We start from the raw sequence: 16,895 nt of genomic DNA, 5'->3' as shown, positions 1-16,895 counted from the left end.
GCAGAGATTCACAGAACCTCTTCAGACCCTGTAATGTATCTGTTTCAGAAAGCCATGTCTCTAGACAAAGTTGCCTTTTAAAAGTTTCTTCAGGGTAGTGTGCCTTATTAATGCTTACCCACACCTTTCTAGCCCAGCTGTCTCATTATCAGTTCATCCTGCCCTGCCCAGAGTGCCTCTCCATTTTGTTTCCCTTAGTTTGTTCTGTAATTAACCAGAGTCTATCACTATCGCTAATATTAATCCAAGAGTAATCCCTTTTGCACTCATATATTAACAGAAAGACTCCTGAAGGGGGTTAAGATACAGTGACTTGAGAAGGGTCATATTTTGTTTGTTCCTAGTTCCTGCTAGTCAGCCACAAAAGGATCACAATCACCTCATGGTACTTACTAACATGAAAGGATGGCTGCAGGGACAAGTGTCTTTTTAATGCCAACCCTCTGGCAAACATACCCAGGCCAAGAGCCTCTCACATCCAGTAGTGTCTGAACCATTGTTGTTGACCCCAGCAGGGAAGGAAGCACTGCAGGAAAGAGAGAATGCTCCTTCTCAGGTTTCACTGCCCTCATGAGTTTCTTGTATTCATTTGTCCCTCCTTCTTCCCTAGTAGATTCACAACACAAGAATCCACAGTGGGAGGTTTCAGAGACACAGTTTTCTTACTAATGCAACATATTTCCACAAACTTGATGGCTTAAAGCAATGCAAATTTATTGTCCTTTTATAGTTTACATATGAATGTGTGTGTATGTGTGTACCATGTGTGTGCAATACCTGCAGAAGCCATAAGAGGGCATCGAAGTCCCTGGAAATAGAGGTTCAGGTGGTGGTACTAGGAACCCAACCCATGTCTTCTGCAAAATCAACTGTTGTTAACTGCTGAGCCATCTCTCCAGCCCCAGGTTTGTTATCATATAGTCTTTAAAGTCAAGGGTCCAAAATAACTCTCACTGATGTAAGCTAAACAATCAGGCTGGGCACACACCTTTAATCCCAGCACGTGAGAGGCAGAGGCAGGCTGATCTCTGAGTTCAAGGCCAGCCTGGTTTACAGAGCTAATTCCAGAAGAGCCAAGGCTGTTCAGAGAAACCCTGTTTCTAAAAGCAAACAAACAAAATCGTCATGGTTCTGTTCCTTTTGTAGCTGTAGGGAAACGATGGAATTCTTACCCTCCTTTTCGACCTTCTAGAGACAGCTCACATTCCTTGGAAGCCATCATAGGCCACAGTGATGTGAAGACCAGCCTAGGTTCAGATGGGTTCTTGCCATGGAGATTCTGGTCTCCTGCCTAATCAAGCCATTGCCACTGGCAGATCCTCTACAAAAATTTTGAAAAATTCAGAGCAGATTAGTTTTTTCCTCTTGCTAGTGCTTTTTGATGTGTAAGAAAATATGAACACATATTACAACACTCAGAATTACAGTAAGTTTTTGACAAAAAAACATTAATTTATCCCATTAGATAACTAGCTCATTTGTGCTTTTAAGGTATCAGAGAATTAAGTTACTTGTGTTTGGAAAAAGGCTAAAACATGCAAAGAGATTGTAATATTCAGGCTTAGCACATTGCTAGTTACACAGGGCATAAGAATATGCATGAAGTTAAATGATACCTAAATTAAATAATGATATCAAAGTGGAGTGTGATTAAGACCCGTGGCAGTAAATGTAGCAGCGGGAATGGTTGAATTGACACATTGGGCTGCAGCTAACCACTGTATTCTCAGTAATATTTGGTGTTTAACGTAATACTATTTAAAAAGTACGTGACAAATAACAGTTTACTATGATTTAAGTAAGTCAGAACTAAAGTGAATTCTTTGTGCAAGACTGGAAAAAAAAGATGAGGGCCTAGGATCTAAGTCTGAGGCATACTGCTTGGGGAGCTACACTTTGAAACCTTTTTAAAAAAAACTTCCATCAAAGTGTTATGGATCTATGAAATATTGTTCTCAAAATGAAGTGATTCTTTTCGGACAAGGCCTAGCCCAACATGAAAAGTAAAATTATTTCGTGTCTTGTATTCCCTGAGCTAGTACTGTTTTGTGCTGTTATATGAGAGGGTTAATCATAGCTGACCTATCTCAGAGCCCACTGTCAGGCTGAATGCTCTGAGCCAAATGATGGAGTTCATGCTGCCCTCTTCATAGCTGAGTATGGCAAATAACCCTGTGTGAGCACTGCTGTCTCCTAGTGGAGTAAGGACCAATGGGCGGAAGTTGGGTAATCAAAGCAACAATAGGAACTGAGCGTTGTTGGGTTAGCCTTAGATGGACAGACATTAACCAGGGAGCTGTGAAGCAGGGTTGCATTCATGCACTAGGAATTTTTGGACAGGTTTGGCTTCAAGTCTATTCCTTTTTATATGGTAACTTATCCAGAAAGCTTGAAGAGAAAACCATCAAAGAGCACTGCTCAGTGATCAGGTGGATGGGCAACGTCCTGTATAGACATGGAACTTTGCTCTTGAAGAGTTGGATTTATTTCTGGACATCAGCCTTCTTAAAAGCAATGCATCAGCCTCTGTCCACAAATGCTGCTATAGTCAGTGATCTGTTGGCTTGTCCATTTTCAGCTTGTAGTACAAAATAAATGAAAGCCAAGGGCATTACAATTGGGAGGAAAGGAGGGCTGTTATTTAAAAGGCTTTTAAATGATGTCACTATATATTCTTTTAACAACATCCTCTAAAAGCCTTTGAAAAAATAGTCCCCACCTCCCTCTGTTGTTAACAAAGATGGTGCAGGGACTGCTCTTTAAAAGGCTGTTAAATGGTGATCCTATATATTTTAACATCAACATCATTTAGAAACCTTTTAGAGACAGTCTCTTCAGCCACTGCTAACTGAGAGGGGAAAAGGACATGGGGGAAGGGATTGCTTTTTTAAAGGCCTTTGGACGGCACTATCAATAAATACAGCAATATTGTTATAAAAGCCTTTTTCCAATGATGATTCAGCTTTTTTGATGTGTACTTTTAACCCGGTGACCCTTTGTCATCTGACAGATTGCTGTTTCAACATTGACTGAAAACTGTGTTTACTAATAATCCCCCAAATACTGTTTATTGAACTTTGTGGAGCTTAAAAATCAATTATATACATATACTGTCTCATTTGGCCTTCCTAACAACTAGATGAAGCAGACAGGATGTGTAGAATTAGCCCCATTTTGTAGAGGAGAAAGATAGAGAAGCCTAGGGAGTTATGATGCTTGGCTTCACAGTTATATCCAAGCTCTACCCACTATCCTGGCCACCTTCACTTCACTGCTTATCTATTCATTTGTTTGTTTACTTTTAGCAGGATCTCACTGTGTAGTTCTTGTTGGTCTGGAATTTATTTTGTAGACAAGGCTGGCCTTAAACTCACAGTGGTCTGCTTGTGTTTGCCTCTCAAGTGCTAGGATTATAGGCATGTATCACCACCCCAGCACATTCTTATTACTAGTGGTATTCTGACTTGGTCTTCTAAAGCGCCCAAATACTAAGAGTTAATATTTTTAATTAGCATAAAAGTAAATTTCTGCAACTGAAATTCTGAAGGTACACATGCAGAGGTTGTTGTAGATGGCAATTAATACAGAGCCCTACAACAGGTCAGTAGGCATAAACTTTGGGTGCACAGTCATTTATAAATGAGACATGTGTATCTCTTCCACAGAAGATGGGGTAGAAAGATTGTAAGAGCCACAGGTGATGAATGACTTCAAGGAAACAGGAGTGTGTGGGTACAGCATGACTAATACACATATGAGCTCTGAGCAGTCTTGACAGCATGCTCAAGACCTGCGCAAACTCAAACCAGACAAAATCTCAGCATGGAGGAGACATGGAAACAAATTCCCTCTGTAGTTGAGACTCTGTTGGCCTTGACTGCTGCTGGGTGAGAGAAAGTCAGTTTTATTTAATGCTGGGACTGACTCCTGGTAGGTTGACTACACTTCAAGGCAGGCTTCATGTCCAGGCGTAGGTGAACTGCACAGGCTGGACTTAATGGGGTAGGCGTAGGATATATGAATGAGAATAAAGTTGGGTAGATAAGTATGTTTGAGAGAATCTGGGAGATGAGGGAAGGGGGTGATATGATCAAATTACATTGTATGAAATTCTCAAAAAGTTAATGAAAGCATTTAACATAGAAAAATAAATTAATATAAATATGAATGGGGTGCATGTCATCAGTGGCTGTGCTCCAAAGAACATAATGTGCCTATACTGTAAATCAAGTTCTCTGTCAGTGAGAGATTTTAAATGTTCATACACAGATCAGGAAAACTATATATGAGTGTGTAAATGGTTGTCTATATCTCTATTTCTGTCTCGTGGTCTCTAAGAACCCATTTCCCCATCCTTGCTCGGTGTCAGGGATTTAACTAGCCTTGGTACCCGAGACTGGCACATGAGATGTAGAAAGAACTCTTTACAGTCTGTTCTGTTAGACTGAATAAAGCATTCTGGGCGGGGTCTATTATTTCAAATTTACATACCCATGTACCTTGTCTGAGATACTGTTTCCTGCCCCTTAGACATTTATGTGGATAAGATCCACATCCCTCAGCCTGGGAGACCTATGTCGCCTAATTTATAGTTCAGTTGAGTGCAAAGAGACATAACTAGCCTTAGAGGCTGTCTGTGAAATACATAGCACAATCCCCAGTTCCCCTGACTTAGTCTGTAAGCTTCTCTACTGTACTCTAGCCTGGAATCCAAGCCAATCTATTGTCACTCTAATATCCCTTCCTTATGTAAGACCATCTTCCCATGTCCTCTTCCCTCCCTTACCCTTTAGCCTTAGATTTTCTACTCACATCAGTAAAGACCATAACTTCTCACACATGGTCTTGCCAGCCTTCATTGTCCTAGAAAACCTCCTTGTCTGTGCCCTTTGTAACCACACAGCATGTTATGTGCTGGATTCTGACCTCACCTGGACAGAACTTCAGGCACGCTGTATAATTTAAATTTTTTTTTAATTTTAGCTCAGAACTATAACTCATTGCCTTGCTTGTGCTTTGCATGTTCCTCAGCCCCTTTGTTTCTTCAGATATTATTTTACAATAGTCTAAATTTAAAACCACCCTGAAAAGCAGATAGATGTCGGTACTAGTGTCTCCGTTTTGCTGAGTATCAAGGTCACTAGAACTTGAGGATCTTTCCTAATGTCCAAGGGATGGATATATCTTGTCTTCAGAGTCCTTTCTTTCTTTTTATTTAATTGAAAATAATTGTTTTCATATGATACATTCTATTCAAAATTCCCGCTCTCTCATCTCCTAGATATTCCCTGCCCATCCAACTCCACATCTTCTTTCTCTCTTTAGAACGCAGATCTCCCCCCCCAAAAAATTTTAAAATGCTGTGGCAAAAAAAAAGTGATCTACAAAAGTACCACAGGATTTGTTTTGTGTTGGCCATAGGGACTAACTTTATGTGTGATTAATATACCCAGTCAGACTCCATTGCAGAAAACTAGTTTTTCATTTGCAAGCAGTTGCTAGTTGGAGGCAGCTTCTTGTTTAGCAATGGAAAATGGAGTCCACTTCCTTCTCTAATTGCTGGCCTTTTAACTTGTACAGGCCCTGTTCATGCTACCATAGTCTCTGTGAGTTCTTCTATGCATCAGTCTGTTGTGTCTGGAAGACATGGCTTCCTTGGAATCCACCATTCTACCTCTTACAATATTTCCACCTCCTCTTCTGCAGAGTTCTCTGAGGGGAGGTATTTGATGGCAACATCTTATTTAGGACTGAGTGTTCCAAGGGCTCTCAGTCTCTACACATTGTCTAGTTGTAGGTCTCTGTGTCAGTTCCCACCTGCTGTAGGAGGAAGTAGAAGCCCTACTTTTAGGGGAAGCATTTTTACGGGGGCTTATGGGAATATAAGGAATCTAAGATCAGGTTGGTACACTAAAGTAACATCATATAGTATGGGCAAGAAAAAAATGAAAATAAATAGAAATGGAGGGAGATAAACTTCTAGCATTTCCTCTAAAATCAAGAATGAGACAAAGATGTCTACTCTCTCCTCACTTACCCCATGTAGTGCTTAAAGTTTTAACTACAGCCGTTAGGCAAAAGAAAGACACAGGAGGAGCAAAAATAACAAAAGGAAGACTTCAGGCTATTATTTGTGGTGATGTAAGACTATAGAGTACTAGGAAACTTTTACCTCTAATATGCACAGTAAAGTTTCAGTCAACAACATAACAGCCTTCATATATACCTACAGTGTACTCTCGGAGAAAGAAATAGTGAAAAAAAAATCCTATGCATAATAGTTCCCACCCAAAATTAAGTACCTCATAATAGACTTGAAATACCTCTACAACGAAAATTTGAAGGCACGGAAAGGAGGGCAAAGAAGAGTCTAGAAGATGGAAAGAGCATCCATGTTGCTGTATTGACAGTTAATATTGTGTAAATGGCTGTATTACCTGAATTAATCTACAGATTTAATGCAGGGCCCAGTAAAATCCCAGTGACATATTTTATAGGTCTAGAAAAAAATCCAGTAATTCCAATGGAATCACAAAAGACTATGAATAGCCAAAGCATTGCTGAGGGATAACAACATAGCTGGAGGTATTTCAAGCCATGTAACCTACCAAAATTAAAGCCAGAAGTTATAAAATAACTTAAACAGACCCATTGCAGGTAATGAGATTAAAGCTGTTATCAAGTTTCCCAACAAGGAAAAGCCCAGGATCAGAATAACTGCTGAATTATTAACAAACTTTCAAGGAAGATTTAGTAATAGTTCTTAGCATACTCCATAAAATAGAAGATGAAGAAGCACTAGAAAATTCATTCAACAAAATCACTGTTATCCTGATACCAAAATTAGATAAAGAAAGGACAATAACACCAAAAAAAAATCACCCCCAAACAACAACAAAAACTATAGATCAATTTCTCTGATGAACATGGATACAGAATTTCTCAACAAAGTATTTGCAGACGCAGGTCAGAAACACAATAACAAGAACATACAGGATGGACAAGTGGGCTTCATCCTAGAGATGCAAGGTTGGTTCACAGTACATAGATCAAGAAATTTAAAGCATAATAGTCTCAATTGATGCCGAAAAGACATTTGACCAAGTTCACCATGCTGAAGTCCTGAAGATGTTAGGAGTAGATGGAATATACCTCAGGACAATGAAGTCTGTACACAAACCTATAACCAAGACTGTACTATAACCAATTTTTTAATTAAATATGCTGATAGTAAACTTGTGAGTAGAGGGGAAAGAATAAAATGTTGTAAAGTAATTCCCTCTATGTTGTCAGACTATAGTGCAAACTGACATTTTCTACATGTAGGACCAGAAAACTGTTGGTGGTGTTGAGGATGGAGCCACAGGGACTTCTACATAGTAGACACTGAGTTTCTTCAGCCCCAGGTTCTTTGTAAAGAGGGCTAGATAGTGATGAATACCTTAGTCTTGAAGACTGTGGCCACCCAGTGATGTTACTCAATTAGTACAAAAGTAGCCTTGGAAAAAGTATAAAAGTGAAGAAAGCCGGGCGGTGGTGGCGCACACCTTTAATCCCAGCACTCGGGAGGCAGAGGCAGGCGGATCTCTGTGAGTTCAAGGTCAGCCTGGTCTACTGAGCGAGTTCCAGGACAGCCTCCAAAACAATACAGAGACACCCTGCCTCAAAAAAAAAAAAAAAAAGGATAAAGTGTCTGTTTCAATAAATATTTTAGAAACTAAAATATGAGTTTTATATAGTTTTAATATCATAAAAATATTATAGTTTCACTACCATTTAAAAATGCTAGAACCACTGTTAGTGTGCAGACTACACAAAAATAGATATTGCTTTCTGGTGCCTATTTACTGGCATACATATATTAATGAATTCATTAAGTGTACATACTGTGTTCAGACCTACCTGCAAACAGATTTCATTATTATTACTATTTATGTATATGAGTCTTTTGCTTACTTGTATGTCTGTGTACCACTTGAATGCCTGGTGGTACACAGAGGTCAGAAGGGGTCATTGGCTCCCTTGGAACTGAGTTATATACATGGTGTGAGACAGTATGTGCATTCAGGGAAGCCAGTCCAGGTACTCTGCAAGAATAATAAGTGCACTTAACCATTGCTCTCTGTCTCAAGCCCCTACACACAGATTTTTAAGATGTGTTTATTATTACAAAAATAAGTAAAGGGTCTTGAAATTTTCACAATCTATGTTCATTACTTAAAATGCTAGAAGTTATCAGAATTATTGTCTACAATAGTCAGGTTTATATAAATAAGAGTTATCCTTAAGATAACAAATGGCTTATTTATAAAGTAACACTTTCTAGAAGGTTTAATACATTTCTTTGGATCTGTGCTTTCAGGTAGAGGTAAAGCAAATTTGCCCTCTGCTTTTTTAATTCTGTACTAGGTACTGTTCATTGCAGTGAACTGGAGACACAGTAGGCTCGCTTTCTACAATTACTAGGTAAATTAGAAGTATTGAGGCTTTCTACCCTGTAACTCTTAACAGTTGAAACATGCATTGGTTTAAAAAGCACTAATTGAAAAGAAGCAGCTTACCTCTGCTTACAGCCTCTTCCTTACCTCGTCACTTTTGTAAATCATATCTAACTAGACACTGCTATAAAATAAGCCAAACAAAACAAGACACAAAGAGAGTAGTTTATATATTGCAGCTCTTCATTTTTTTTTAAATTTAAAGACAGAACAGATTGATAATACTTAAAGATGATTGTGTAACTAAATACGATTAAAGTATAAAAGGTTGGAAAACATGGTTTTCATAAAGCTTTATGTGGAGATGTCATCTCTGAAATAGTAATGTAGCTGCTGAAGGAGGTTTGGGAGAAGTCACTCACTTGATACTCTGTGTTTTATTTTTCAAGTCTCATTTCAAATTTTATAATTCAATCATTTTGAACAGCTATGTTCAAAATAAGTTTTACAACTTTAATCTTAATAATCTCCAGAAAAAGCAGACATGCTATGTCATAAAATAACTATTAGTGACTAGTTTGTATCCTATAAATCTAACTTGAGCTGATAATATGGTCCATTACCTGCTAACCGCACAGAGTATTTTTCATTTTACACTCTTCAGTTACTTTTTAGTGAAGTGTTAAAAAATATGAAGCTTTTCTCCTTCCTAAAATCGCACGCTGTCTGTCTGTTATTAGGGAGATAACAGCTCTTATAAATGTTTCAGGAAGCACTAAGTCGACAGTTATGTGCTCTCTCACTCCACGCTTATTTGCTTACTGTAATAAACTGATAAAATATGTGTGCTTTGTCTCTGTGTATCTACAGGCGTCATGAGTCACATAGATTTCCTTTAGAAATAATGTTGTAGCTGCAGAATTGATTGCTTATTTTCATAAACCATCCAAAGGTACACACACGACTTTTATTATTTAAACATGTGCTGGGGAAAGATTTGTAGGGGATCATCTCACTGATACTTATGCTTTTGTTCTCCTCCCTCTGGGGCAGGCTTTTTATTGTAGTGTCACTACAGCTGGTGAACTAATTACCTCCTCAGGAATTCTTGTTAGGATGGCTGTGTCATCTGTGTAGAATGCAGCAAGCTTTTAGCTTCTAGAACATTTGTTATCACAAAATTAGGACTCGTGTTTTCAGGGCTGAATAGATGGCTGCTCCTCCAAAGGACCCAGGTCCAGGGTTCAATTCGTAGCACCCACATAGCAGCTCAAAACTGTACCTCCATTTTTCAGGGGATCTGACACCCTCACTCAGACATACATGCAGGCAAAACACCAATGCACATAAAATAAAAATAAATCATTTTAAAATAATGCTTTTAAGCATTATTTTTCATTCTGTCTTAGGTGGTACAGATTTTGTTAAAATCATTTTTTAACCTGAATCTAGATGTTTCTTATATTTGTTTCATAGAACTCCTTCTCATCAATAAATTTTTCTTTGTGTACACCTTTAGAAGTAGTCTTTTTTGTTCATAGTTCCACTTATATATTAGAAATTACATGTAATAGAAATCTTAAATCATTTCCTAAAACTAATAAATATTGATGCTGACGGTTCTCCACTTATCACCACACTGTGCCCCACTAAGCCTGTGATATTTTTAGAAAATGTTTAGCATTAAATAAAGTATAGTTACAACCAATGCTAGAGGTAGAAAATTAAGAAATTTTATAATACTTAAAATGGTGAAATTATTATTTCAGTTCTGAAAATGGACATAATTATGTTTTACAGGAGTGAATAGGAAGCCAAATAATAAACATAATAGGTAAATTATATATTGTGTTATAACTATACTGGGCTTCTGGGCTTGTGATCCACGCATTTAGTACCAGTACTCTAAATGCAGAGGCAGGTAGATCTCTCTGTAAGTTCCAGGCCATTCTGATCTACAAAGCAAATTCCAGGCCATCCAAGGCTACTTAGAGATCTTGTGTCAAAATAAAGGACGTGAGGCAGGGGGGGAAAGGTGGAAGAACATAGTATTAAGTGACAATGGGACAATATAAGGGAGAATGGGGGTGAAATAGAAATTTTATTAAACCTCATTAGGAAGGTAATATTGGAGCAAAGATATATCCCAGCTGAGCCAGGTGGAAATATGGAGAAAGTGCATTCCAAGCAAAGCAGATTACAAACACCAAGGGCATATGAGTGGCTGCTGTGTTAAAGGAGCAAGGAATTGTGGGTGGACTAGAAGAGAGCAGTGGTGTCAAGGGTAACAGGAAATGTAGTCAACAGGGACCTACAAGCTGTGTGTGTGTGTGTGTGTGTGTGTGTGTGTGTGTGTGTGTGTGTGTGTGTGTACTTTTGTAAAGAGTGTTTACTCTTACTCTCCATTAAACTGAGTACAATGCTGCCTTATCGTAATAGATTGGCTCTGGCCACCATGTTCTAATAAACTGGGCATACTGCCTGTTTGGTAGAATGTAGAAACAGGAGCCACAAGACCGATTAGACAGCTGCCAGAGTGCTGCAGTTCGTGGTGGCAGCAGTAGAAGCAGAGAGTACCCGTACAGTTGTACTTAGTTTACTCAAGTAGCCCAATTCTATCATCTCCCCTAAGATGTCAACTTTGCCTGCTCTGAAGCCGCCTAGCTGTGGCATTTATCACACGGATTGGTTTCCTCAGTTCTCTGGAATACTTTGTTTTAGAGTACTTAGTATCATTAGCAAAGTCCATCAATAAATGTGAGATCAAAGAGATAATAAGTGAGTGATCAGTGATATTCATCGCTGCTTTGTGTTTGAGACAATGGTGTCCTTTTTAGAAAGCCCTAAGATGACTCATCCTTACCTATGAAGAGGAAGCTCTGAGGTCCAAAGAAAGATAACTGCTACAACTACAATGCATGCTCTCAATGACTTAAACCTTGAAATAGACCCCACTCTTAAAGATACCTACCCCTTCCCACAGTGCCAAGCTGATGGCCACGCCTTTAGCACAGGGCCTTCAGGATGGGATGGAAGCTGCTACACTTGCTCCTCTAGTCTTCAAGTCACCTTCCTTTCTGCATTGTAGTTCCAGCTTGTGTTCCCCGTGCCGTGTGCAGCCCAGGGTTTATGGATTTCCAGAAAAGAGAAATTGCCTACATCAGCATCCCCTGAATGACCTAATGATGAGTGCATCTCAGACATGGTATAGGACAAAAGTGACCTGCTCAGGCTCAGGCATGCTTCATATCTAATTAGGGAGTCAAAATGTACTACTGGAGAATACATACCACTCATCAGCTGAGGGCTTGTGTTTAGGTTGGTTGTTATAACTTCAGAAGTGCACACCCCCTTGTTCAGTCACCCTTCTTGTCTTAGAGTGTGTTTGCACTGAGCATTGCTGTTTGGGTCTGTGCTAAGCAGGTCCTGAAAACGTGGAGCAGCATTTAAATTTCTTCAATATTAAAATGTTTAAAAATACCTTTGTGACAGGGTCTTGCTGTGTTCCACAGGAAGACCCCAGGCTTGTGACCTTATTATCTTACCCTCCATAGTTATGTTTAGAGGTACATATCACTAAGCCTAAGGGAAAGGGAGCCTCGTAGAGACTTAGACAGCAGTGCCTGCCCAGTACTTTTGAGGTCCTGTGTTTGATCCTTAGCACTGCAGAAAATCAAAGTAAAACTAATGTTAGACCATTTATTATTGCCATCAGAAAGTATAAGTGGAGGAGTAGGCCAGTTTTGTTATTGGTAGGGATGTCATATGGTTGAAGCATCCAAGAACACCAACTGAAAAAACTATCAAAACTAGTTATAAAGTTACCAGGAGGGCCATGTGCGGAATGGTTAGGGTAAAAAGTAAGAACAAAGCTCATATACTGTTTGTAAAAGAAAAATAGTTACTTATGCAAAACATGAGATCTACTTCTGTCATCCCAGCTGGATCCCAGAGAATCCCAAGATCGAGGCTCACCTAGGTTACATAGTGAGGCCCTGTCTCCCCCCTCCCAAAAATGCATATATTATATACCTGGGTTGTTTTTTGTTGTATATTATTAAAATATTTTAATATTTACCTGCAGAGTAAAAGAAAGTTTCAATACTGCTTTGAAGGCATATTTACTTTGTAATTTAACATCATTCTGACTAGTGTCTGTGTATGGCATCTTTTCAAGTTTGGTAGTGTGTTTTATATAATAACTTAGGACAACCATATGTCATAAATATTGTCTTGTTTTCCAAAAGAAGTAATAACTGTCCCCCTTTTTTCCTCCCATGTGCACAGGTTAATACACCTGTCTTTGTGCCAACAAAAAGACACGAGCTGCTTCACCGAATGAGCGGGAAAGGACTGGCCGCCTGGTACTGCTTCCCAAGACAACCTTGCGTTTTTGGTGACAAGATGGTCTCTGTACAGATAACACTGAATAACACTTCTGATAGAAAGATAGAAAATATCCACATAGGGGAAAAAAAGCTTCCTGTAGGCATGCAAATGCATGTCTTTCATCCAATAGGTAAATACAGAAAATGGAAACCTCATTTGAAATCTGGTAACTACATGTTTTCATTTTTAAAACAGTTTCAAAAAAAGATAGAATACAGCATTATTTTACTAACTGTGAGAGTTCTGGTGTGTGTGTGTGTGTGTGTGTGTGTGTGTGTGTGTGTGTGTGTGTCTGTCTGTCTGTCTGTCTGTCTGTCTGTCTGTCTTCCCCAGGATCCCACGCCACTGTTATACCCCTCGGCTATGTTCCCAGCCATTTTCCTTTTCTTTGAATTTATCATGTAAGAGAAATATATTTCTTTGCCCTTAGTGAATCAGGTTGCAGCAGTCGTAACCCCAGTAGTAATGAGAGGATGGGTCTGAGGAATCGAACTCTCTATCTCTCTCCCCTATCTGCATCACCTCTCTCACCTCTCCTGCGTCTTTCTTCCTCACCTCGTTTTAGATAGCCTATTTTGTATTAAAAGCAGGAAAATCAGTCTGCCTTTTTGAATATAGTACTTCTCATAACTCAAGACCCTATCCTGATTCCTTTTATATTCCATAAATTGAAAAGTAAAGGGAACACAGATGAATACTGTTCCATTGTTCCTATTCATGCACATGCTATAGATCACCCTGTGGTGTGTGATTGCATTTATTGTGCTTTTAAATATCTTTAATCTGTTACTGCCATTTAAGAGTCAAGATGTTCTCATGCTCAAAAACAAAAAGTGGAAACCTCATTTTTCTTACAATAATGTGTATGATATGGCAGTGTGGCCCTCGTCTCTGCATGCTGCAGGCAGTGGTGGCCCTCGTCTCTGTGCAGGAGGCAGTGTGGCCCTCTTCTCTGTGCAGCAGGCTGTGTGGCCTCGTCTCTGTGCAGCAGGCTGTGTGGCCCTCGTCTCTGTGCAGCAGGCAGTGGTGGCCCTCATCTCTGCATGCAGCAGGCAGTGTGGCCCTCGTCTCTGCATGCAGGAGGCAGTGGCGGCTCTCGTCTCTGCATGCAGCAGGCTGTGTGGCCCTCGTCTCTGCATGCAGCAGGCTGTGTGGCCCTCGTCTCTGTGCAGGAGGCAGTGTGGCCCTCGTCTCTGTGCAGCAGGCTGTGTGGCCCTCGTCTCTGCATGCAGCAGGCTGTGTGGCCCTCGTCTCTGCATGCAGGAGGCAGTGTGGCCCTCGTCTCTGTGCAGCAGGCTGTGTGGCCCTCGTCTCTGCATGCAGCAGGCTGTGGTGGCCCTCGTCTCTGCATGCAGCGGGCTGTGGTGGCCCTCGTCTCTGCATGCAGGGGGCAGTGGTGGCCCTCGTCTCTGCATGCAGCAGGCATGTGCCACTGGACCCTGATTGCCTCCCACACAGCATGCACTTCCTAGATGCCCATCAGAGAGTCAGGGCCTCTATTGTACCCCTTGCCATTTTTAAGTATTTTCTTAAAATATTTAATTGGTATGAGTGGAAACAATCCCAGAGGTGTAGTTGGGAGGAGCTTCAGCCAAAATGTCTATTGATGATGTGTGTGTGTGACGGTCTGGGGTATATATGAGGCCCTAGGTATGATGTGACTGTCTGGTATAAATGGAGTTCTTAAGTGGTTTAGATAATAAAAAGCTGAAGTCAGATAGAGAGAAAAATGCTGAGATCAGAGAGAAGGAGTAAGCTACAATGCACCTTACTTCCTTAGCGTCTCAGCAGACAAAAGAGAGATTTCCTGTTTCTCCCTGCTTATATCCTGTTTCTGCCCAGCTACCTCACTTCCTGTCTGTCTGTACAGACCTCCAGACCTCTATGGTTAGCTAATGGCAAACTCCATTCTCTGACCCCCAGACAGGCTTTATTTGTACAAGCAAGATATCAACACAGTCTGGGGTATAGATGAGGACCTGAGTATGATGTGACAGTCTGGGTTGCTCACGAGGCCCTGGGTATGACCCCATCAACCTCACATAAACCCCACAGGAGGTGGATGCAAGAGGGTCAGACATTCAAAATCACCCTCGGCTACAGGAGGGTGCTCTGAGCTATTTGAACCCTATCTAACAAAAACAAAAAGGGATATAGATTTCTGTCACTGTGGCCTTGAAGTATCCACTGTTTTCTGGCATTCTCTGGGAGTAAAGCCCTTGGCCCAGGACAAAGTCAGTGACTTTGCCTCCTTACTCTGTTGCACGTAACGGTTCTGATTTCTCCATCCAACCCTGACATTGTGGGACTTCCGATGAGGCATTTTGCAAATAGCATCACACTTGTATGCATGATATTTTTACAAGGGAAATAATGGTTTCTAATGAAAGTCTAGTAGACTTAACTAAAGAACAGGGTGAAGTGGAGTTAGTTTATTCAAACCTCACCAAATGCCAGGATTTTATGCTTTGATAATTAAGAGAAGTTTTACCAGATTATTTTGAAAATTTGATATATTGACAAGGAATTACAGAATATACCAATTTGTGATTTTTTTTAACAGCTTTGCAATGTAGCCCTTTTTACCTAGTTTAAAAATTAGTTTAGTTAAGCAATGTCGAATAGCTGATGTATGGGTTGTCTGTGGCTGGAAATGTTATCCAAAGGTTAAAACAGTAGAACAGTATTAATGCTTCCTTGAGCTGGCATAATGAGTTGATGAGTTGACCTTTTATTGGCCTATGTAGAATAGAAGAAATAAATACAATAAATTTCATAGTATGACATTAATGCGGCATTAAAATATGAATGCCGTTGCCTCAGTACCACTTAAGACTTTTCATTCTGAGGAAAATTTTTATGACTATGATATTTCATCCATTTTTGAGCATCAATTGGATGTTTTTAGGGAAAGAGTTCTTTTCCATGTGTGTGTAACATAGCCCAGACCCTGTCCCCAGTAGATTACAGCCAGTGATGGTGTGTAATTTTATCTAAAATAGCCTTCCAAAGTCATCTGAAGAATGCAGCAAAACCAAATATTTCGTTTTCATGTTTTTGTGAAATAAGGGAGTCAAGGTGTTTTATTCATTAAATGTATGTCCATCTTAAAGGACCTGGCAGTATTATTGCTAGTCACCAATCTATTTTATTTTGCCTTCAAATCCCTGAATTTTGCCTTTCCATTAGCAGGGAGCTGAATTCCTTGTAAAAAAAACAAAAAACAAAAAAAACATTAGGACTTACTTGCCTAGTTTTCCAAAGAGATTAAGAATGTAAAGGATTTGAGAGGTGGGTGGGTGGACATAAGGGCTAGCATTAGACTACCTCCATTGTACAACAGCAAATTCAGAAACAGTGTCCAAATATTGTAAAAATCCATTATATGAGTAATTTTATGCTGATTATTTTGCCCTTGAAGCGTTCATATAGTAAAACATGCCATTGATCATGAACTGTCCTTCAAAATTAGCATGTCACTAAGTTCACAGTTCATTATCGTAACACCCATGCAGAACCAGGCAGTACCAGAGTGCTAGCAATGGGGCATCTGAGAGCTGTCACTTCCTCAAATGAAATACGGGAGATCTGAATTGTGAATGCAGTCATGTTTGAGAGATGGCAGAATTTGCTACCCACTGTGATGTATGATACGAACAAGCCAAGAAATAGTATGTTTATAGTGCCTGAAGAGGTTTTAGGGGTTCACTAAAGGATAGCCAAGATGTAACTCAAATAGAATGCTTGTTTACCTGGGCCCCATCTTCTGCTTGGGAAGGAGAAAAGGCTAGCCTTAAACAATGAAACGGGCACCTGTGAGCTGCTGACTCTGTGTGTGTGTGTGTGTGTGTGTGTGAGAGAGAGAGAGAGAGAGAGAGAGAGAGAGAGAGAGAGATGAGATGAGATGAGATGAGGGGGGGAGGGGAGGGAGGGGGAGAGGGAGAGATTAGGACTATAGCCCTAAAAAACACTGATTGTCAAAGATTTAAGGGGCAGGTCTTACAGTGGTTTAATAGCATGCCAGTAAAGTGTAAGTTATATAAGCAAATGAAATTCCAACTAGAATCA

At 40.0% G+C, this 16,895-nt stretch overlaps 1 protein-coding gene across 3 annotated transcripts in view; it reads left to right on the top strand.

Annotated features, from left to right (window-relative positions):
• Positions 1-16,895, top strand: part of Ap3b1 (adaptor related protein complex 3 subunit beta 1) — a 194,720-nt gene that overhangs the window by 146,705 nt on the left and 31,120 nt on the right. For all 3 annotated transcript variants that reach the window (XR_005869832.1, XM_005065647.4, XM_040728840.1), the window contains exon 23: positions 12,726-12,957. Coding sequence is in view for 2 of the 3 variants with exons in the window: in XM_005065647.4 (XP_005065704.1) it covers positions 12,726-12,957 (232 nt within the window). In the remaining variant the exon portion in view is untranslated. The remainder of the gene's footprint in view (positions 1-12,725; positions 12,958-16,895) is intronic.

This window comes from Mesocricetus auratus, unplaced genomic scaffold, assembly GCF_017639785.1.
Source record: "Mesocricetus auratus isolate SY011 unplaced genomic scaffold, BCM_Maur_2.0 Super-Scaffold_100020, whole genome shotgun sequence".
Taxonomy (NCBI): domain Eukaryota; kingdom Metazoa; phylum Chordata; class Mammalia; order Rodentia; family Cricetidae; genus Mesocricetus; species Mesocricetus auratus.
The sequence above is the reverse complement of the archived record's forward strand: the minus strand, read 5'-3'. Positions and strand labels throughout refer to the sequence as shown.